The 22,575-nt window shown below is 42.5% G+C and overlaps 1 protein-coding gene across 2 annotated transcripts in view; it reads left to right on the top strand.

The window, feature by feature from the left end:
* CCDC137 (coiled-coil domain containing 137) overlaps positions 1-22,575 on the top strand; it is a 227,398-nt gene that overhangs the window by 32,868 nt on the left and 171,955 nt on the right. For both annotated transcript variants that reach the window (XM_044085041.1, XM_044085042.1), the window contains exon 2: positions 9,067-9,185. In XM_044085041.1, the coding sequence (XP_043940976.1) occupies positions 9,067-9,185 (119 nt within the window). The remainder of the gene's footprint in view (positions 1-9,066; positions 9,186-22,575) is intronic.

Below are 22,575 nucleotides of genomic sequence, written 5' to 3'. Positions count from 1 at the left end.
CTCACCATATGGCAAAGATGCCAATAGATGGGGGGATGCATACTATCTGCTGTCAAAGAATTGTTCACAGCCGTGTCATTAGTGTAAGGTCTATAGGCCACCATGAGATTGTCATCCACGAAGAACTCCAAGTCCAAATATTGTATAACCACTCTACTGGTCTTCTACATGAATTCTAAGCCAAATTGATTGGCCTACAACATGTTAATAAAGTTTTCAAACTCTTCCATGTTTCCACTACAAATGAATATGAGATAGTCAATGTATCTTTTAAAAAATACCACCTTGTTCTTATAAAACATCATGTTATACAATTTTGTGCTCTCAAAATAATCTATGAATAATACTACATATACAGGAGCATATGCAGCCCCCATTGCAGTCCCTTCCAACTGCAGATAATAGTTTCCATCAAACGTGAAACAGTTGAGCGTTAATGAAAACTTTAGGAGATGGATCAAGAAATCTGTTCTCGGACCCTCCCCTAACATGTTGCTGATGGCTCTTAAGCCCCATTCATGTTTTATGCTCGTATATAGGGACTTCACGTCAAATGTGGCCCAGAACAACTCTTTGGACCACTCCTCACCCTCCAACAACTCAGCAAACATCTTTCCATTTTTAATGTAAGAATTCACCTTATTTCAATTATTCTTTAGATGAAAATCCAAAAATATCCTATATTTTCAAGGAAAGCTTCTTTCCCTGAGACTATTGGTCTCCCTGGTGGCTTTTGAATGTTTTTGTGCATCTTGGGAATAGTTTTAAACATGGCATCCCTAGGATGTTTAATGTGAAGCTTATTGACGTCAGAAGCATTTAAGAAACTCAGTCTTTCTGCTCTTTCCAGAATCTCCAATAGTTTCTCATTATATTCTGGAACTGGGTTCCCTAATAGCTTCCTATGTACAGCATTTTCATTCAATAATGCATATGTCATGTCTTTATATTGAGCCTCACTCATGAATTGCCGCCCTATTCGACTTGTGTGAACACTTATTCCTTTCTGCAACCCCTTAGTTGTTGAGTTTCCCATTGAACTTTGGTTAAATTAAAAGACTTGAATTTCCTTTTGCATACATCATATTTTTTTTCTATGTGTTTGCTTAACACATTCTCAAACATTGAGACATTTATTAGACATCTTGGATGGCATAAAAGTGCTGTTGTAAGGTACAGATGGCATTGCCATTTTGCCGTACCCAGTAAAAAAAACTGGGAATTACCTCCATCTTAACCCCCACTTCCATGGTTTCATCATATAAATCTGATTCATCATACTCGTATATAGATAAGTTTAGCAAAAGGCTGTCAGTACTATCAAAAGAATCATTTACATCTAGCTCCCCTTCTGATGTGTTTGCATTAACATCAAATGCATTACTTTCACCTCTGACTCCCTGCCTTTGTTTGCTCTCAAAAAATATTTTTAAGTTTAACTTATTGCAGAATCTGTTTATTTCAGAAATCATATCGGCTAAACTTGGGCAATGTGTAGGAACATACTTACTACCCTTATCAAGGATGAATAAAGCATTGGAGACCAAAATTAAATCAGATAAATTCACCACTTTTAACTTATCCATACATATATTAGTCCCCAAGTCCATTGATGTGTTCCTCTCATTGTTGCTGATGTGGCTGACCTCACAATTTTCTTCAGTATCTCTTCCATCGACTCCTGTTCCGTTTCTGCTGGAAACCTTCCTTCTGCTTCTGTGAGTACTGCCCTGGAGAGGCGGATGCTGCAAGAGCTTTGCATGCCAAGGTAGGGCAGTATATGACATGAAAATCAGTGTGTGAAACAGAGCTACAAATATAGCTTTAAAGGGAAAAAACATCTGTTACATGGGAGTTTGAAATTTGGCAACATTGCAAGTATAGGGTGAGCACTGTATGTTTCAGGGTACAGGAGTAGTAGTGTGAATTGTGAGCTAAGGGAGACTGCTGCTGCTGTCAGCTGCAGTAATGAGGAAGATGGAGGACTGTAGGGACAAAGAGCACCACCCAACCACCCAGAATGTGTATCGGGTGGAAAAGGATAATGAAAAGAGAACCTACTAAACCATCCAGAAGACGTATTTGGTCAGAAGGGATCATACAGTGACCACCTGTCTGGCCATACAGAGAGCATATCCTATCAGGATGGAAATGGAGCAACCATGTTTCAGAAGATCCCAGGTACTGCAGAGACCACAGCATAGCAAGAGCTGGTGAGCATGGGATTGATGAATAAACAAATGTATACATCAGGTACAGTATCAGCGACAGCACTGGATTGCTAATTAGTTTGAGCATGTGTCCTCACAATTTTGCTGAGTATACAAAGAGCATCATGTGACCAAAGAAAAGCCCAAGACCCCCAACATGTCCGAGTTGCAAAATGTAATGTAGTATGGTGTGTACCACATGCAGTTGGTGAAGCAGGCAGGCATGCTACAAGGATAGATGGTGTGCAGTGGTAAGTACTCCATGGTGATGTGGTTGAGACCTTTTTGCAGCTGTGTAAAGGGTCTCATTTTGGGACTTGGGCTAGCAATCTGAGCCCATAAAACCCATAACTGCTACAAACCGTGAGCCCTGAATGGTGCTCATTGCCGATGTACCACTTGGTGCATAAAAAGGAAAGAGCGAGACGGTGTCTCATTGTAGATTTAGACTGTATTTTTTTTCTGAGTTGATGGCTGGCTGTACCCAGATAATGGCCTCTCTCTGTACATTATCTTAATCCTGCGCTTTCCTGACCACCTCTAATAGCTGCAGCAATCCAACAATGCAATACTTTGAATAACCTTTTGAAGCATTTGTGGTTCTTGAACTGTTCGTAGTTGGTGTCATATACAACAATATCACTTCATGAATTGGCCACTTGGTAGGGGATAATCTAGAGGGGCCAATATTTTCCTGTTGGGAGACTGGGGTTCATATTGACAGGGCTTGCCAGCAGTGTAATAATCAGCAAACCACTCAAAGCTGGACTTGACTAGCAACTTGTGTATCACTGTGTGTATGATTTGAGGCCAGGCCAGGAAGGCTAGTGTTTCAAATTCCTTCATCTCCTTTTGGACTCAGGAAAACTACATGTTTCTGCCATGGTCTGAAAATCTGTTAAGTGCCTCTGGATTGTTTGACAGAAATAGAAGATGCAGCCACGCACCTTGTTATGAGGGAATTGCACAGAACTCATGGCCATTTTCTTATAATACGGCATTATGAATTCCAGGCACAGCGTGAGTCCATATTCCTCACATAGCCTCTGCATTTCTAGGTGCAGTACATTGTATTTGACTTCATCTATGACATTACTGCATACACCATTAGCACTTACTGAGATTTCTTCTTGGTAGCCAGTAGACCATGGATGGTATACACCTGCTGGCAACATGATGTTTGTGGAAAATGTCCCATTCATTAGCCAATAAATGGAAGTCTCCAGGTCACACAGATTGTCCAGTGTCATCATCAGTAGTAGCATGCTGATGGATTTGAACTCCTGGCTAATGTGCTTCAGAATAAAGGTGCCAATCTTCCGTTGGATACCATCCAACCTGAGAGCTGCCAGGGAAGGGAATGATGGTCTTTTCATAGATGCATTCATGTGCCTACAGTGTCATATACGATCTTTTGCAGATATTTGTTATATCACCTCTGCTGCTTTTATACTACAGGGTCAGCACTGGAACAGGATGTTGGGTGTGTCTGTGCTGGTAACACCTGTTCCTGTGTGCTGACAGATTCATTCACATGCTTTTGTGCTGTATCAGGGGTGAAGTGCTAGGCTGTGTTCCCCTTCAGTTCTAGTACATCACCTGTGGTTAATATAAGCATCTACCTTCTGCTACTTGTCACATGCCTCTGGACGTATCAGCAGTATCATTGTCCATTCATAATACATGTAGCCTTCAGTTATAAGTTTTGAAGCACCCTCGTTTCTTTGTGTGTGTGTTTTGGGCTCTACCAAGTAAATCGGTAAAAATGCATGCATGTACCGTGGGGATGTTTGCTCTGTCACTTAAGAGAATGTTTGAAATGTCAGGCGCATTGTGTGCTTTCTATGCTCTTACTTTTAGTATGCATCTTTCCAAGTGTTATGAGCAGTTCTTGCAGTCTTCTTTGCAGCATGCTTGGAATGCATGTCTTTCCCCTGATATCCCAGTCTCCCTGCTTCTGTCTTTCCCTAAATTCAGGCATGTCCAAGGGTCAGCTCCCAGTGTTCTTTCCTGTCTATCTGATGAATTTGGGCATCTTGGGGCAATGTAGAAATTGCCTCATGTACACAGACAGCCCTCTCCTCCTACCACCCAACACTACAACCTGTGAGATGCACTTATCTAGCCAAACTGGAGGTACAGCTCTCTCCAATCAAGACTGAACTTGACATTCAAGAGGAGAAGGTAAACACTTACACCACACTCCTCACATAGTCTCACTAAATCTGCACCACCAAAATCCACACACACAAACACACAAACATTCACAGAGGCTCTCAATAATAATCTGCTCAAGCAACAGAGACCTCCAAAGCAGAAATGCAAGCAGCCTCCACCCCCCCCAATACAACCCAAATGACAGCCCGCAGACTGTGTGCCACTCAACTACAGCCAATAAGGCAAAACAACGTACCCAACACACTGGTTATAGGTGACTCTATAGTCAGGCACACTGATGTCCCACTCACCAGGCTAAACAAGGAGAAGGTTACTGTCGGCTGCCTGTCTGGTGCCAGGATCCGCCACATAACCCACGCACTCAGGTCACTCCACAACAAATACAAATATGACTGTCATTGTCCATGTTGGTGTGAACGACCTGAGACGTACCTCCCTGGACTACATGAAAAGAGACATGGAAGAGCTTTCCGATCTTGTAGCCCAGGCAGGTATGACCCTAGCCTTGAGTAGCATTCTGCCATCACCCAGAATGATGCCGCAGTACAAGGACAAAATGATTGACTTCAACAATTGGCTAAGCTTCTGGTGCCATTCTAAAGGGATCCAGTATCTGTCTGCCTAGGGTGGCATGGTCGACAGACCATGATGCTTTGCCAGAGATGGCCTGCACCTGTCACCCCTAGGATTCCGGATACTGGCTAAGGTTCTTGCCGCACCTATAGTGCCTTTTTTCGGCAAGGTTCAAATGACAAATTCACCACCGTAACAGGAACAGGCAAGCAAAAACTGAGGGTGATGCTACTTGATGCTAGAAGTCTAAATCTCAAAATGCACTCACTCGAGGCACTCCTTAAAATGGAGAGCATCGATATCTGTGCAGTGACTGAGACCTGGTTCAAGGCTCCAGAGAGCACCCCTGCACTACCAGGCTATAACTCATACCACACTTTTCGACCATGTAACCTGGACCGGAACACCAGAGGCGGAGGTGTGCCCAGATTCATTAAGGATATCTACACCTCTAGTCTAGTTGCTCAGCATAATGCAGCCGAGGTTATCCAAGTGCAACTAACTCTGGACAAAACTGCAATCCAAATTGTAGCTTGCTACAGATCACTCACCATGCCCCAGGATTCCCACTCCTCTTTTCTTGATGCACTGGAAAATATTAGGGTTCAAACAAACACCCTAATAATGGGCGATGTCAACTACCCCACCATTAACTGGGAAAACTACTCGTGTACCAACTCCTTCTCTCAACGCTTTCTAGAATTCATAAACTCCAATGCCCTGGATCAAATTATCCACACCCCCACCAGGGGCAACAATATCCTAGATCTAGTCATTACCAACATGAGTGACCGGTGTTCCACACCTGAAGTCAATGCCTCATTGGTCCGATCTGACCATAAGCTAATTACCCTAGATATCCACATCCTGCCCCCACCCCTATTAAGGAAATCATGGTAAAAAATGTCTCCAAAGCCATCTTCATGCTTCTTAAGACAGAAGTGGTGAACTTCATGACACCCATGCAGATGGACAGTACAGTTACGACTACTGAATCCTACACAATTGCACTTTATAAGCACTTACATGAGTGCATGGATCATGCTATCCCAAACAGAACCAAGACGCTGTCCTCCAAAAAAAGGAAGCCAATCTGGTGGTCCCCTGCCATAAGCAAACTGTACAACAGAAGGAAGAAAGTGTTGCAGAAGAGAGTAAAATCCCATGAGTGAAGGAGCTCCCTGGTCCGCCTCAGTAAGAAGCTGCGATCCCTGATAAAATCCTGCAAAGCTAGTTACGAAAACAAAATCGCCACTGATTGATTCTAAGGACAACCACAAAGCATTCTATAGCTATGTCAAGAATCTCAATGGCAACACTCAAGAGTTACAGCACAATGGCACTAAATATACAGACAACTGATATTGCCAACATCCTGGCAGATAGGTTCAGTGCTAACTTTAGCCCCCTCTCACCCATTAAAGAGCCCATCTCTATACCAGAAAAATGCAAAGTTGCTGTAATCACGGCTGCACAGGTAAAAACCACACTCTCCAACGCCAAGAACACAGCATCCATGGGACCAGACAACATCCCAGGCTGCGTTCTACATGAACTACAGAATGAACTGGCACCCCACCTAAGTTCCATGTTCAGTCATAGCCTCACCTCAGGCTTTGTGCCTGCTCAATGGCGCACAGCGATGGTTATCCCACTCCACAAGGGGGGGGGGAGCCACCATAGACCCTGGGAACTACTGCCCCATTAGTCTGACGAGCCTGGTCTGCAAGGCCATGGAATGTATCATCATGGAACTTATAAACAGACATTGGCAATCTCCAAACTCTGGACCTCACCCAGTTCGGGTTTGTAAAAGGGAGATCATGTCTCCTAAACCTGATGGACTTCTTTGAAGCAGTCACCAAAGCCATACACAAGAGTAAGGTGGTTCACACAGCCTATCTAGGTCTTGCCAAGGCTTTCGACACCAACCCCCGCTCTGGAATTATAGATTAACTCACTAAACTAGGTATAAATCCCTATGTCACAAGATGGGTTGCCAACTGGCTCACTGACAGAACCCACACTGTGAAAGTAGCAGACTCCAAATCTGACTTCAGACCAGTGACAAGAGGAGTACTACAGGGTTCAGTCCTGGGTCTTCTCCTGTTTGGTATCTACTTCTCTGAAGTGCAGGCTAACACAGAAGGTCTTTGGCTAACGTAGTTCGCAGATGACTGCAAACTAGGAGCCATAATTGAAACTCCTAACGATGTGGACATCCTACAAAAGGGCCTCACTGAGACAAATGCCTGGTGTCAAAGCCATGGCCTCTAGCTCAATGGGAAAAAGTGCATTGTTAACCCCTTTGGTAAAAACTCTGTACCCATGAACTACAGCATAGGCGGTAGTATACTTAACACTGAAAGTGTGATGAGACCTTGGGACACAGGTGGACAGTAGTCTCTCCTTTTGATAATCACATTGCCACAGTAGTCAGGAAATCCTTCTATGTGGCACACCTCATCACAAAAGGTTTCTCATCCAGAAAAAAAGAGGTCATTTTCCCCCTCTACTTATCACTCATTAGACCCATTATAGAGTACAATGCCCCTTTTGGTGTGTACTTCACAAGACATCTAGAACAACTGGAAAGGCCACAGAAATTCCTTACAAAGAGGATTACCGGCCTCAAACAGATGTCCTACGCAGACCATCTCAAACAACTCCAGCTTTAATCCGTCTCGTATCGCCTACTCAGAGGTGATCTCTGCCTAACATACAAAGCTATGTCAAACTCAGAGCTGTTGGACATGCTCCACTTAAAGAAATCCCAATCCCTCCGAGCTACACGCTCTAGGGACCTAAACCTTGTCACCACAATAAACAGAACTTGCCGGAGGGATAGATTCCTGTCCCAGAGACTTCCCATACTCTGGAATAAACTATCTATCTATCTATCTATCTATCTATCAAACAAAGCTCCTCATTAGCACTCCAAGAAAAATCTTGATGATTGGATGGGAAATAGGAAATTCACCCCGGGGATCACCTCTGTGGCTCTGCTCGACAGTGGCACAGGAAATTAATTTTCTTGGGTAGCAAAAGCCAGGGTACCTTTTTGGTTGGGCTTGTATAGGCCCCCAGGGCTGATAGCCTAGTACCTACCTATGAACCTATGAATGCTAGTAGCATTCAGTACCCAGTTTGAAATGGAACCATGTATTGTACTGTTCATTCCATTGTTCGTTTTTGTATGCTTTCTGAGTGGCATGTCATTTTGTTCACAACTCACTCATCTGCAAGTATTGTGGTTGAGACATCCTTAGTAATTGTGAACAGAAACGCCAGCACTATTTGTCACACCATTTAAATGCTGCTGTTTTCAAGATGATAGAATAAGGGTGCTATTCAGAAAATTCAGCAGTTATTTTGCAATTCTTTTGCTGAGCTGACCTCCAAATGCATAATCGCAAGATTGATTCAGAAAGAGAGCTCCAGATAGAGCCTTCATCATTAATTGATGCTGTTTGGCATTCTTGAATGGTAGTGTAGGTTTGAGTACATCAGTGTGCCATCCATAGCTTCCTGACATTGCAGTGATATCTGACTGGGATATGACTTTATAGATGGGTCAGAGTATGGATGAGGCAGGTAAAAAAAATTCAGGCTATTCAGAGAAGAAAAGTGATGTCTTGCCGTTTGCCGTTGTTTCACAGTGTAGCTACAGTGTCACAGCTGTTGTATTCTTTGCACACACAGTTTACCAGATATGATTGATGTGCCAGAATACTCTGCGTATAGCTCACCTTTGCTTCACAGTGAAGTCTGGGCTGGGGAAGGGTCAGACTAAACAGCTAGCATTGACTGCTTGGTATGAGCACTGTGCAAATTATGTAGGTCATCTTGGCTACTTCTCCCTTCACTTAGCCTTATCCACCCCTTGCTGCAGATTACAAGATTTTCTGAATATAGTTTTTGTCGTAAGCATATTATGCGCCGGAACTACAGTCTAGTCTTTTAACTGGTTTTGTACTGGATTTTATGTCATCAATTAAGTTTTTAAGGTGGGTGTAAAATGGCAGGAAACCATTAATTTGTTGACTGCATTACACTGCATTTTTGAATGTAGAAGTAACTCGGATTTTTTCCAAAAATTTGCTAGAAAAAAGAAAAGCAATGCAGCCCCCAAGAATAAGGATGATCAGGAGATTCCGTACAGACTGCGAGAGCTCATGTGGAACACACGGAAGATGAAAGAAGAGCAGATGAGAAAGAAAAGTGGTTGGTACTGGATGTTTTATGTCAATATTTCTTAAAATCATGGAGAAGGCAGCAACATTTTGTGTATCAGAAATCAAAAATAAAGCAACTGAGCTGTTTCTGTTTGATAAAAATGTAATTTATATAGTGTTACAGTTGACTGCACTTCATCATTTTCTTTTTTGCTATCAAAATTTAGTGCCTTTGTTATGAGGACTTTAGATGTTTGGCTTTAGACATTAGAATTACAGATTTTGTAACATCATAAACTTAAAATTGTTCTGAGGACATTTTTAATGGATTGAAATGTAGAACTTTTTTTAATTTTAGGCAAAAGTGAGTTCAGGATGTGCTGTGGGAGGTGTCCAGTGTAGTTTCCACCTCCTCTCATTTTCTAAAACTATGGTAAAGTAACTGATGATATTTAAGCCCTTATTAAGTCCTTACAGTGATACTTAAAGGTTAGCCCTTTAAGAGGGGTGACCCTTTGAGTTAAAGTTTACACTGGAGTAGACAATGTCCTCTGACTGGCAGCACTGTTACCCACTGTAGAACAGAGAGATAAGGATGGCCAAGACTAGGGCTGTCTGGTTCGCAGAGCATGTTGAAGAGAGAGATCCTTCTTGCATTTCCAGTAGTAGTCTCTTTTGAAGAGGAAAAGATAGTTAATTTTAGAGTTTGGTGGGTGTATAAAAACATTTAATGCTTAACTTTAAAAGTTTATTGTGCTTTCCTTTTGTTGACAGCATGATGGAGCTTTAAGTACACTACAGAGTGTTTTTGTATGCAGTTATAGGCTTAAATTGATGGCAGGTTATCATTGAGTTTGTGCTGAAGTTCGTGCATTAATTTCCATTTTTTTCACTTGATCTGCCTGACCAAGCACCTCCCTCCATTGGCCACTTGTATTTTTTGCCATCCACCTTAACTCACATTATGTTGTTGGGGGATGCCCTTTTTCTCCAGTGAAGATTTGGGTGGAGGGTCATGCAGACCATTGGAGAGGCCATCATCACTGCAGTATTTCTGAACTTTTATGATATTAAAATTAAACTGTCTCCCTATCATTATTATGTGGCAAATCTATGCAAGTCTTAACTCTTTGAAAAGTAAACTATTATTCAAATTGAATTCCAAAACTTGCTGTTAAACATTTTAAGTATTTTTGAGAGGTGGCAAATCCCCCACCAGCTCTTGTATGTGGGTGCTGCACCCCCACCGTCTTGCTGTTACTTACTCCAAAATTGCTGTGCATCAGTGTAGAGTGGCAGAATATTCCAAAAGTACCACAACCTTGGACTGTGTGTGTCATGGCCAGATTCACATTTCCCAAACTACTGTTTCAAGGATTCACTGTTTCAATGTTTCAGGTAGGGCTTAGTACTTAAAGGGTTATGACAAGCCCATTTCCATCAAGACGAGTTCAAATAGAATTTGTCTGAACCAGCCATCTACAGATAGTTTGAAACTGTGTTAAGTATTAGAAGTTTTTTTTATTTTAAGTGGTAGATTATTCCATAATCTTCCGATTTATATATTGAAAGAAATATCTCCACTTTTAACCTGAATGCATTTTCCTTGTCTTTTGAGCATTGCATTCCTGTCACTTTATAGAGCAGCATCTTTTGTGCTTTTATACGCCCAAATTAGATGCACAAGTAATACTTAATTGTGTAAATTTCATTAGCCTGTGTTCATAGTGTATCTCCTTTCTTGTCAATTATTTTCTTGTGGAAAAAAATTTGAATTCTTTCTAACTGCTTTATGTTAGAAGAATCATAAATAGTAAATTATGCCCTATACTTTGTTGTTGGCCTGATTAAACTCTTATAGAGTAGAATTATTACAGTTTGATGCCCAGAAGAAATGGTACACAAGATTAATTTTAATACAAAATACCTTTTAGTTATGTTCATATTAAGTAAAATCCAGACTGTCTGGTACCGGTGTACCAAGATTTTTTAACTCGATGGTATTCAGAAATATGAGTCAGTCCATAGGGGCATCCAGTACTCCCTGTTCCTAAATGCATTGCCTTACAATTTTCTATTTTTGAAATTCATTGGTTATTACTTGCCTGTTTTACTGGCTGGTCTAAGACAGACTACAATGCCCACTGATCTCTGGATTAGACGCTCCACCTGCTGCTTTGGTGGTATTGACAAATTAGTTATAAAACATGCAGAAGTACTTTGCGCTATAGACATAAACATGAACACCATCCAACACTAAAAAGTACACACCATAGCACTTGCATACAGTGCAATTGATTTTATTTTTGGTCCAAAGTGTTACGGATAAACTGGTTTCAGCACAGACCCTTCATCGTTATCTCTCTGTTTGGCTGATTTCCAGGCAGTTTACTGTTAAAGCTTTTGCAAGCTTTGTTTTTTGGATTGTACATGCAAAAACGGAACAAAAAAAGTTCCATTACTGATTCCTGTGGGACATCCTTCAAACAACAAATGGTTTTGATTTAATTCCCCTTATGTTTGTTCAAGATTCTCTTGTGCATAACAAAATAGAAATCCATCTTGCTTTACATGGCTTCAAGTTCCAGGTGTTTAAAGAAGTTATTAATATCATATGGAACTGTATCAAATGCCTTTGCCAGGTCAAGGGAAACAACATCCACAAAGAAATTACTGCCATATGCTTCAACAATGTTTGTATAAGAATATTTAAGATTTTTTTTTAATGCAATAATCTGCCTTAAATGAAGCCATGTTGGATATGATGCCTTTTTATTCAAGGCTGTGTATTGTCATACAAGTTAGCAAAACCCTTTCAGAACATTCTCCTATTATAAATGTTAAGGTGATTGGCCTATAATCATGTGCAGTTATGGTTCGTGGGATCACAGGAAATGCAAGGCAATCGAGTCACAAACCCACTTGCACCTTACCAGTTTTCATCGTAGTGCTGTACTCCCAGGATTAACCGGCTTTGCCCTTCTTGGGAAAGGAATTTATGGGTAACCTTCCAGTCAATAGGGTTTAATTTGAAGGGATGCTAGGTTGTCAGTTTGTTTAACTTTCAGAAGTTTATTCCAAAGATAGGGTAGGAGTTTGGTAATAACATTATCCAATGCATTTTATTTAAATCCCTAGGTCTGGTAGGAGTTGAGGTGTTTGACTTGTGAAGGTGCAAGAGATCATGACAGATAGGGTCCCTTATGGCACAAAATGTAAGGCATAAATTGGCATACAAAAGCCTATAAGAAACTTGAGTAAAGGAATGGGATTTCAAACTTTTCCTGTTAGTGCAGAGACTTTAGGAAAATGATCCTTATAGGTTCATAGGTGTGTACTAGGCAACGGCCCTGGAGCCTTTACAAGCCTAGCATATAGAAGTGCCCTGGCATCGTACCGCAGGACGTTTGTTCCCAGTGCCTCTATCAAATAGAGCCACTGGAGTGATGCCTGGGGTGAACTTTCTATTTTCCATGCACTCATCAAGATCTCTGTTGAAGAGGGCCAATGAAGTGCTCTGCTTGACATGTATGGGAAGTCTATTCCAGAGCATGGGCATTCTTTATGAACCTGTCCCTCTAGCATGTTCTGTTAATTGTGGTAATGAGGTTGAGGTCTCAGGAGCGTGTGGTGTGGAGGGATTGAGATTTCTTTAGATGTAGCATTTCTAACAGAGCTGGGTCAGACATGGCTTTGCAATTCAGAGATTGCCTCTTAGTAGACAGTATGAGACAGAGAATAGCTAGAGATTTTTGAGTCTCCGTGTAGGACATGTGTTTAAGGCCTAGGATCCTCTTCGTGAGGTACATCTGTGGCCTCTCCAGCTGTTGCAGGTGTCTAGTGAGGTACATGTCAAATGGGACATTATACTCTGACTGGTCTAATGAGGGAAGAGTAGAGAGAGATGATTACCTCTTTCTTCCTTGGTAATGAGATGTGCCACATAGAAGGACTTTCTAACCACAGTGGCAATGTTGTGGTCGAAGGAGAGGTTGCTGTCAACCTGCTTCCCCCAAATCTCTTGTAATGCCTTCAGTGTTCAGTGGGCTGCCATTGATGTAATTAGTGGGAACTGAGTTTTTCCCGAAGGGGATAACGACGCATTTTTGGCATTAAGCTTAAGGCCATGGTTTTGACACCATTCATTGGTCTCAGTGAGGCCTTTCTATAGGATGTATACATCACTTGGGGAGTTGTTAATGGCTCCCAACTTGCAGTCATCTGCGAACTTGGTCAGCCAGAGTCCCTCCATGTTGCCCTGGACTTCTGATAAGTAGATGCCAAACAGGAGGGGAGCCAGGACCGATCGCTATGGGACTCCACTTGTGACTGGTTGGCAGTCTGACTTTGAGTCCATTACTTTCACATTGTGGGTTCTATCTGCGAGCCAGTTTGCAACCCACCTAATGATATAGGGGTTGATGCCTAGTTTGGTAAGTTTATCAATAATTCCTGCGTGAGGAATAATATCAAAGGCCTTGGCCAGATCAAGGTAGGCTGTATGAACTGCCTTACCCTCATCCACAGCTCTGATGACTGACTCAAAGAAGTCAACCAGGTTGAGCAGGTATGATCTACCTTTCATAAAACAAATTGCGTGAGATCTAGAGTTTGGAGATTCCCTATATCCTTGTTAATTAGGTCCATGATTTTCTGAAAAAAACAAAAAATATATATACTTTTTTTCTGTCTTTCTAAGCTAGTATAGTTCAGTTTTCAGGTTAGTGCTGAATTCAGGGCTGTGTTACAAGTTTCTGTGTTTGCCCATACCTTACTTGGATAGAAGGCAGTTTCTCTGTTCACTGTGAGAGAGGGAGCTTTGAGCAGCCTATATTTCCCTGGAGGAGTGGTTTCAGCCCAGAAATTAGTAGTTTATTGGCCATTTTGGGATAATTTCTAGCTTTCATTTCCCTGCTATAAAACCTGCATTTGCAAGGTTTTGTGAGCCGGGCAGCGCCGGTTAGCTAGGGTATAACTATTCCCTGCTCCACAAAGTCTACTCTTCAATTTTTCCCATGGAACTAGACAAACTTTCAACTTAAGCACTCAAACCATTCACTTTTCATACCGGCACTTGCTCAAAACTCATAGCAAGCACTAATAAACCTTAGCACTAGACCCCCCTATACTGTAGAGAAGGACAAGGCTTTCTATTCGACCTTACCAGCCAGTCAGTAAAACAGTTCACTGTACCTATCCAGGCATGTCCAAAGGACAGTTTCAGGTGTACTCTCCTGTCCAACTGGTGAATATGGGCATTTTGAGGCAATGTTACAATTGCCTCATGTACACAGACAACCCTCTACTCCTTCCACCAAACACTAATACATGCGAGAGATGCAATTATACAGCCAAACTGGAGGCTAAGCTCTCTCAACCCAAGACTGGACCAGGCAGTCAAGAGGAGAAGGGAATTACTTGCATCACACCACCAGTCTCGCATAGACCTATGAAACCAGCACCGGCAAAAAACACACAAATATACACTAAGACATACTCGGGAGGCTCTAAATAAAAATCTGCAGAAGCAACAGAGACCTCCAAAGCAGACATCAAGCAACCTCCACCCCCCCCCCAACCCAAACCATGAAACACATACTTCACAAAACCAGTGTGCCACGCAGTCACAGCCCCTAAGGCAAAATAACATACCCAACACACTAGTAATAGATGACTCTGTAGTCAGGCACACTGACGTCCCACTCACTAGGCTGAACAAGAAGGTTACTGTTAGCTGCCTGTCGGGTGCCAGGATCCGCCACATAACACAAGCTGTCGGGGCACTCTAGAACAAGTACAAATATGACTCTGTCATTGTGCATGTTGGTGTGAATGACCTGAGCCGTACCTCCCTGGACTACATGAAAAGAGACATGGAGGAGCTCTCTGATCACGTAGCCCAGGCTGGTATGACCTTGACCCTGAATAGCATCCTGCCCTCACCAAGAATGATACCACGGTATAGAGAAAAAAATTATCAGTTTCAACAATTGGCTAAGCTTCTGGTGTCATTCAAAGGGGATCCAGTGTTTGTCAGCCTGGGATGACATGCTCGACAAGCCACGCTGCTTTGCTAGAGACTGCTTGCACCTTTCACCCTTAGGCTTTCGAATACTGGCCAAGGCTCTTGCCACCCCCATAGTGCCTTTTTTAGGCAAGGCTCAAAAGACAAACCCACTGCCGTAAATAGGACAAGTAACAAAAAGCTGAGGGTAATGCTACTCAATGCCGGAAGTCTAAACCTCAAAATGCACACACTTGAGGCACTCCTAAGTATGGAGAAAATCAATATATGTGCAGTAACAGAAACCTGGTTTAAGGCTCCAGAGAGCACCCCAGCACTACCAGGCTACAAACTCGTACCATACATTTCAGCCACAAAACCTGGACAGAAGTACAAAAGGTGGGGGGAGTATCCATATTCATCAAGGATACCCACACCTCCAGGTTAGTGGCACAGCATGATGCTTCAGAGATCATCCACGTGCAACTAATAATGGACAAAACTGCTATTCAAATTATAGCTTGCTACAGATCACCCACGATGTCCCAGGACCCCCACTCCGCATTCCTGGAAACACTGGGAAACACAAAGGTCCTACCAAACACCCTGATATTGGGTGATTTCAATTACCCAAACATTAACTGGGAGAACTACTCAAGTACAAACTCCCTTGCCCAACATTTCATAGAATTTATAAATTCAAGCACCCTGGATCAACTGGTCAACACCCCCACCAGAGGTGACCACATATTGGACCTGGTCATCACCAACATGGGCGACTGGTGTTCCACACTGGAGGTCAATCCCTCGCTGGTTAGATCTTACCATAAACTAATCATTCTGGATATCCACATTCCGCCACCACCTCCGGTCAAAGAAACCACTATGAAAAAGTTTTCACAAGCAAACTTCACGTTACTTAAGACCGAGTTGGGAAGTTTCAAAGCCCCCATGCTAAAGGATAACGCTGTCCAAGCTGCAAAATCCTTTACTAATGCACTCTACGGGCACCTACAAGAATGTATGGATTGTGCTATCTCAAACAAAACCAAGACTCACTCCTCCAAGAAAAGGAAACCAGTCTGGTGGACCCCTGCCATAAACAAGCTGTACAATAGAAGGAGGAAACTAGTACAGAAAAGAGTAAAATCCCAAGAAGGGAAGACATCCCTGATCAGTATCCGCAAGCAACTATGTTTCCTCATAAAATCATCCAAGGCTAGCTTCGAAAGAAAAATTGCCATGGACTCCAAAGATAACCACAAGGCATTCTTTAGCTATGTCAAGAATCTAAGTAGCAATTCTTAGAGCTGCTCAGAGTTCGTGCAGAATGGCACAAAATACACTGAACTGACCGATATAGCCAACATCCTGGCAGACAGGTTCAATGCAAACTTCACCCCCAAAAGGGCCCATAACTATACCAGAAAAATGTAGTGCCCCTGAAATCACAGACACTCAGGTTAAAACAGCCCTCTCCAAAGCCCAAAACACAGCATCAATGAGACCAGACGGTGTCCCAGGGTGTGTCCTACATGAGCTCAAAGATGAACTAACCCCCCTCACCTAAACACTGTTTAAACTCAGCCTCTCCACAGGCTACGTACCCACAGAGTGGCGCACAGCAATGGTTATTCCACTCCACAAAGGTGGAGCCACAACAGACCCCAGGAACTATCGCCCTATAAGCCTGACTAGCTTGGTCTGCAAAGCTATGGAGCACATCATCCTGGATCTCATTAACGGAGACATTCGAAACCTCCAAACACTGGACCCTACCCATTTTGGCTTTAAGGGCAGATCATGCCTCCTAAACCTGGTGGACTTCTTTGGGACAGTTACCAAGGCTATAGACGAGGGAAAGGTGGTCCACACAACACAGCCTACCTAGACCTTGCAAAGGCCTTCGACACCATTCCCCACTCGGGTGTTATAGACAAGCTTAACAGCCTGAACATAAACCCCTACGTCACGAGATGGGTTGCCAACTGGCTCATGGAAAGAACCCACATGGTAAGAGTTGCAGGAGCTAGGTCTGACTCTAAACCGGTTACAAGTGGCGTTCCCCAGGGCTCAGTCCTCGGACCCCTCCTGGTCGGCATATACTTCTCAGCGGTACAGGCAAGCACAGGAGGATTATGGCTGACCAAGTTCGCAGACTACTGCAAACTAGGGACTATAATTGACTCTCCGGCTGACACAGATATCCTCCAAAAGGGTCTCACTGAGACAGATACCTGATGTCAAAACCATGGCCTCAATCTAAATGCCAAAGAGTGCATAGTGATCTCCGGCTGACACAGATATCCTCCAAAAGGGTCTCACTGAGACAGATACCTGATGTCAAAACCATGGCCTCAGTCTAAATGCCAAAGAGTGCATAGTGATCGCCTTTGGAAAAAACAAAGTACCCACAAACTACCACATAGGTGGTAGCCCTCTAAATACGGAAGACGTAATAAGGGATCTGGGGACCCAAGTAGATAGTAACCTCTCCTTTGATAATCACATTGCCAAAGTGGTTAGAAAATCCTATATGGCCCACCTAATCACAAAAGGGTTTGCATCCAGATTGAAAGAGGTTATTGGGCCCCTCTATGCATCACTCATCAGACCCATCATAGAGTACAATGCCCCATTTGGGATGTAACTTACAAGACACCTGCAACAACTGCAAAGACCACAGAAATACCTCACCAAGAGGATCACTGGCCTCAAGCAGATGCCCTATGCAGCTCGACTGAAGAAACTCCAGTTGTACTTGGTTGCATACCGCCTACTCGGAGGTGATCTCTGCCAGACATACAAGGCCATGTCCAACCCAGAATTGATGGACATGCTCCACCTAAAGAAAACCACATCCCCTCGAGCCACACGCTCCAGGGATCTAAGCCTCACCACAACAATAAATAGGACGTGCTGGAGGGATAGATTGCTGTCCCAGAGACTTCCTATGCTGTGGAACAAGATTCCAATCTACATTAGGCAGAGCTCCTCGCTAACCGTCTTCAAGAGAAACCTTGACGAGTAGATCGGAAATAAAGTTTACCCCAGGGATCACTTCATTGGCTCTGCTGGACAGAGGCACAGGGAACTAATCTAAGGGGGTGGCGAAAGCCAACACATTCTGGCTAGGCTTATAAAAGCCTTTGGGCAGATAGCCTAGTGCCTACCTATGAACCTATGATGATGCGCTCCATAGCCTTGATATCAGACTCGTCAGGCTAATGGGGTTAAAATTCCCAGGGTCTGTAGTTGCTCTCCCTTTATGGAGAGGGATGAATGTTGCAGTGTGCCATTTGGTAAGGACAAAGCCTGAGGTGAGGCTGTGAGTGAACAGGGCACACAGATGTGGTGCCAGTTCCCTTTATAGTTCATGTAGAACACAGCCAGGGATATTGCTGGGTCCCATAGAAGCTGTATTCTTGGCCTTGCACAATGCAGCTTTAACCTGTGCTGCAGTAATACTGGGTGCCTGGCATTCTTCCAGTATTATGATTGGTCCTTAGGGGGGTGAGAGAGAGGTAAAGTTGGCAATATCTGTTGGCTCAGTATAGAAGGTACCATTATGTAGTAACTCTGAGCAAATCTGGGTATTGCCGTGGAGATTCTTGCTATAAGTATAGAAAGTTTTGTGGTTATTAGTGTCTGCCACAATTCTGCCTTCATAGCTGGCTTTAGAGGTTTTGATGAGGGATCTCAACTTTTTGTTGAGGCTAATAAGGGAGTTTTTCCAGTCTTGGGACTTCACCTTTTTCTGCAACAGTTTCTTTCTTCTGTTGTAAAGTTTATTAATGGCAGGGGACCGCTAGATTGGCTTCCTTTTTTTTGGAGGAAAGCATCTTGATTCTGTTGGGTATGGCTAGTTCCATGCATTTATGTACATGTTCGTACATTGCACTGGTGTATGATTCGGCAGTCGACAGTCATGCATCACATCTATTTTCTATTGGCATGGGTGCCATGAAGTTAGCCACCCTTGTTTTTAGGAGCCCAAAGTCAGCTTTGGAGAAGATTTTCATGGTGGTTACCTTTGTGGGGGGTGTGGGTGAGATGTGGATTTCCATGGTGATTAGTTTGTGGTCGAATCTAACCAGGGAGTGACTCGTAACCTTCTGGTTTATGAATCTCTGGAGTCTTTCCAGTTGCTTGATATGTCTAGAAAGGTACATCCCAAAGGGGAGACTGTATTTGGTAATTGATCTAATTAGGCTGCATAAAGAGGGGTGTTGACTTCTTTTGACCTACGTGATGAGCTTTTTGGTGGTAGTTGTGCAAAACAGGATTTTCTGACTACTGCTACTACATGGTGGTTTAAGGAGAGGGAATTACCCAGGTTTCAAGATTCCTGACTACTGCATTAACATTTTGTGTGAATGAATTGATTACCAAATGTGATACCACTTTTTGCATTTAATTTTAGTCCCTGTTCTGTAATCAACTTGTTTAGAAGGGTAATGGATATCGGAGGGAGATCTAACAGTGATGCCCAGTTTGCAGCATCTGCAAATATAGTTAACTACAGGTTCGGATTCCCAGTCTAGAGAATGACTAAGCAGATGCCCCAAAAGAAAGGTCCTAGCAATGAGCCGTAGGGCATAGCACTAATTACTACTTTTTAAGACAATGAGCTTGGTGGGGGTATAGTGTCAAATGCTTTGGCCAGATCCATATAAGCTCTGTTAATAAAATGACTGCCATTAACCTCGTGTGACCTTCTGCAAGAAGTTAATTAAATTGAATAGTTAGGATCTCCTTTCGACAAAGCCGAACTGTTGAGGTTATAACCTAATAAGGTTTGTGATATCATAGTTTGAGGTCAGATGTGATGCATTCTATGGCTTTATAAATCAACCTAGTCAAGCTAATGGCTGTATAGTTTCCCAGGTCTGTGGTATGGCTGCCCTTGTGTAAGGGCATCACTAGTGCAGTTTGCTATAGTTCATGGACAAATCATGTAGCTAATCTTAAGTTAAAACCATTTGAGTGGCTCCACAAGGACATGTTTGAAGCTACTTATTTAGGCATCCATGTAAGTTATGAGGCCCCATGGAAGTAGTATTTTTGTTTTTTGAGAGAACATTCAGCATGTGTTCCTTTAGTGATGTATTAGTAGGCATAAGGAATTTGTAGACTTAAGATGGATAGTTATTTGCTCTAAGTTTGTCTGCTAGTATACTTGCTTTATCTACTGGGTGTGAGTAGGTGGTGCCATTTTGGAGAAGTTCAGAACACTGCTGGTTGCTATTTCTTACTTTCCTTACATGACTAAAGCAGGACTTAAATTAGCTTTTGAAGTCAAGGGTAATTAAGTTCATGATTTGCCCTACTAGTCCTGATAGGAGCTATTAGTTTCTTACTGATATTTTCTCAGTCTTCAACATGACAAAGTTTAGATATGCTACATGATTTCTTTAAGCTAGTGAACCTCCAAGTTGGTTTGTTCGTTCTTAAATTTCCATAATGTTTTGCTTTAGTAGGGATGGCCAGGTTGAGGCACTTATCTATGTAGAAGTGGAACTCCTGTGTGTAAACAGCAGCTGTGTTGGTGTCCAGTCTGGTAATGTTCAAGTACATTTTAATAGTGTGTCATATTTTGAAGTGGTTTGTCTATCTGAAATTTCTGAATTCAGAATCGACTGCAAGGCTCTTAGAACATTTTGAAAGCGAAAGGTTACAAGTTTATGGACTCAATTAAAAGCAGTGAGGGAAACTAGGGGAGTGTTACATGTATTTGCTATATCAGCTATGACCAAGTCAAGAATATCATGTCCTTTACTTGGTGTGTTACTGTTCCTAAGAAGCCTTAAATCTAAGAATATTTGGACCTAATCAACTTTGGAGATATACGTGCTTCAGTTTATTGAGGAGAAGTTGAAATCTCTTTTTATAAAGGCATTTTTTGGTAATAGGTAGGTCCTCGAATACACTTGGCAATTGTATGTGGTTTTCAAGGATGTGGAGGATGTCCTGTAGCTGGCTGTTAGCGGATAGGACTGTCTTATTCAGGATACATTGGAGTTCAGTGAGCCCAGTTTGCGAGTTTCTGATATTCTGTCCTAGAGATGGTTTTCCTCGATAAATATGGAATTGCTACCTCTGTTTTCATCATGCTTGAATGCATGGTAGATAGAAAACCCGGGTAGAGGGAGTTTTGTACTTCTATTGAAACCAAGTGTGAGTTACTACATAAACATATATGTGCTCAAGATGCATGACAGCCTCAACATTAGGCAATTTGTTGTTGAGACTTCAAGTATTGAGAAGAGCCACCTTGATGTAGTTCAGTTTAGGGCTGCAAAGGGCTACATTGATATCTGTTATGCTGAGATGTCCATTAGCTGAACTCTGCCTAAAAAGGGCACTACAGGGGCAGCAAGGGCTTTAACCACCGGGCAGAGATGTGGAACAAGAGGTGCCGACCATCCTTGGCAAAGCAAGTTGGACTGTAAATCAGCTTGTCCCATGCTGACACTTGCTGGACTTCCCAAGGACGACACCAACTACAAAGCCAATCCTCTTTTTCTTTCTTTTTTTTGTTTCTTTGTATATAGATATCATTATGCGCAAAGGAAGGATTCCACTTTGAACTAGTGTCTCACCTGTATTGTACACTTGCATGGTGAGGTCCAGCAGTCCTCTCTGCATGTCCTCCTGTCATTTACACCCACATGGACTAACACTAGGTTGTAATCATATTTGTTTGATGAGAGGAACTTTAGAGCCCTTGTCATGTCATGGATCTGAGCACCAGCAAGGTAACAAACAAACTCTGTTTTTGTCCAGTCTTGATTATGGAATCAGTGTGCCTGACAACACTGCCACCATTTACTCAGTCTGTTTACTCTTGGAATATGATTTGGGGGACTACATGCTGCTAATCCTGATGCTGATATAGTGTTGGATATCTGCCAAGTCCTAGTCTTATGCCTAGGAGGTAGCAGCATTGACTTCTTACAACCTCTGCAAAAGTCAGTTTAATGTGGTTGTGATGGGATAATGATGTCAGCATGTGATGCTTACAGGCCATCCTATTTGGTAAGAGTGATGCCTCCAGATTGTATATACATTTGTACTTCTCACAAATGTGTGTCAAGTAGTTAATTTTGAGTATATGGCAGTTCATACACTGCCTGAAATTACAAAGTGCTATAAGGCTGGCAACATAAGGGATGCAAGTAGGTTTACTTTCTGTTTTGTTCATTTAGGTCTTGGATTTAGTTTGTCTACATGTTTGATATGCTGCTCATAGCCTGCCTATTTGTAAACTGTAAAAGGAGAACTTAACTAAGCGAAGGCAAGTAATTGTAAGAAGCTAAAAGCATTTTAGTACAGCCACACACATGTACACACTATGAGAGCAGCACAGCTGATAAGCAAACTCCTTTTTTGTGGTAGTAGTTGCTGTAATTGTTAGCAGTGCTGTAACATTGAG

Source organism: Protopterus annectens, chromosome 10.part0 (assembly GCF_019279795.1).
Source record: "Protopterus annectens isolate FY-2018-M chromosome 10.part0, PAN1.0, whole genome shotgun sequence".
NCBI classification, from domain to species: domain Eukaryota; kingdom Metazoa; phylum Chordata; order Ceratodontiformes; family Protopteridae; genus Protopterus; species Protopterus annectens.
The sequence above is the reverse complement of the archived record's forward strand: the minus strand, read 5'-3'. Positions and strand labels throughout refer to the sequence as shown.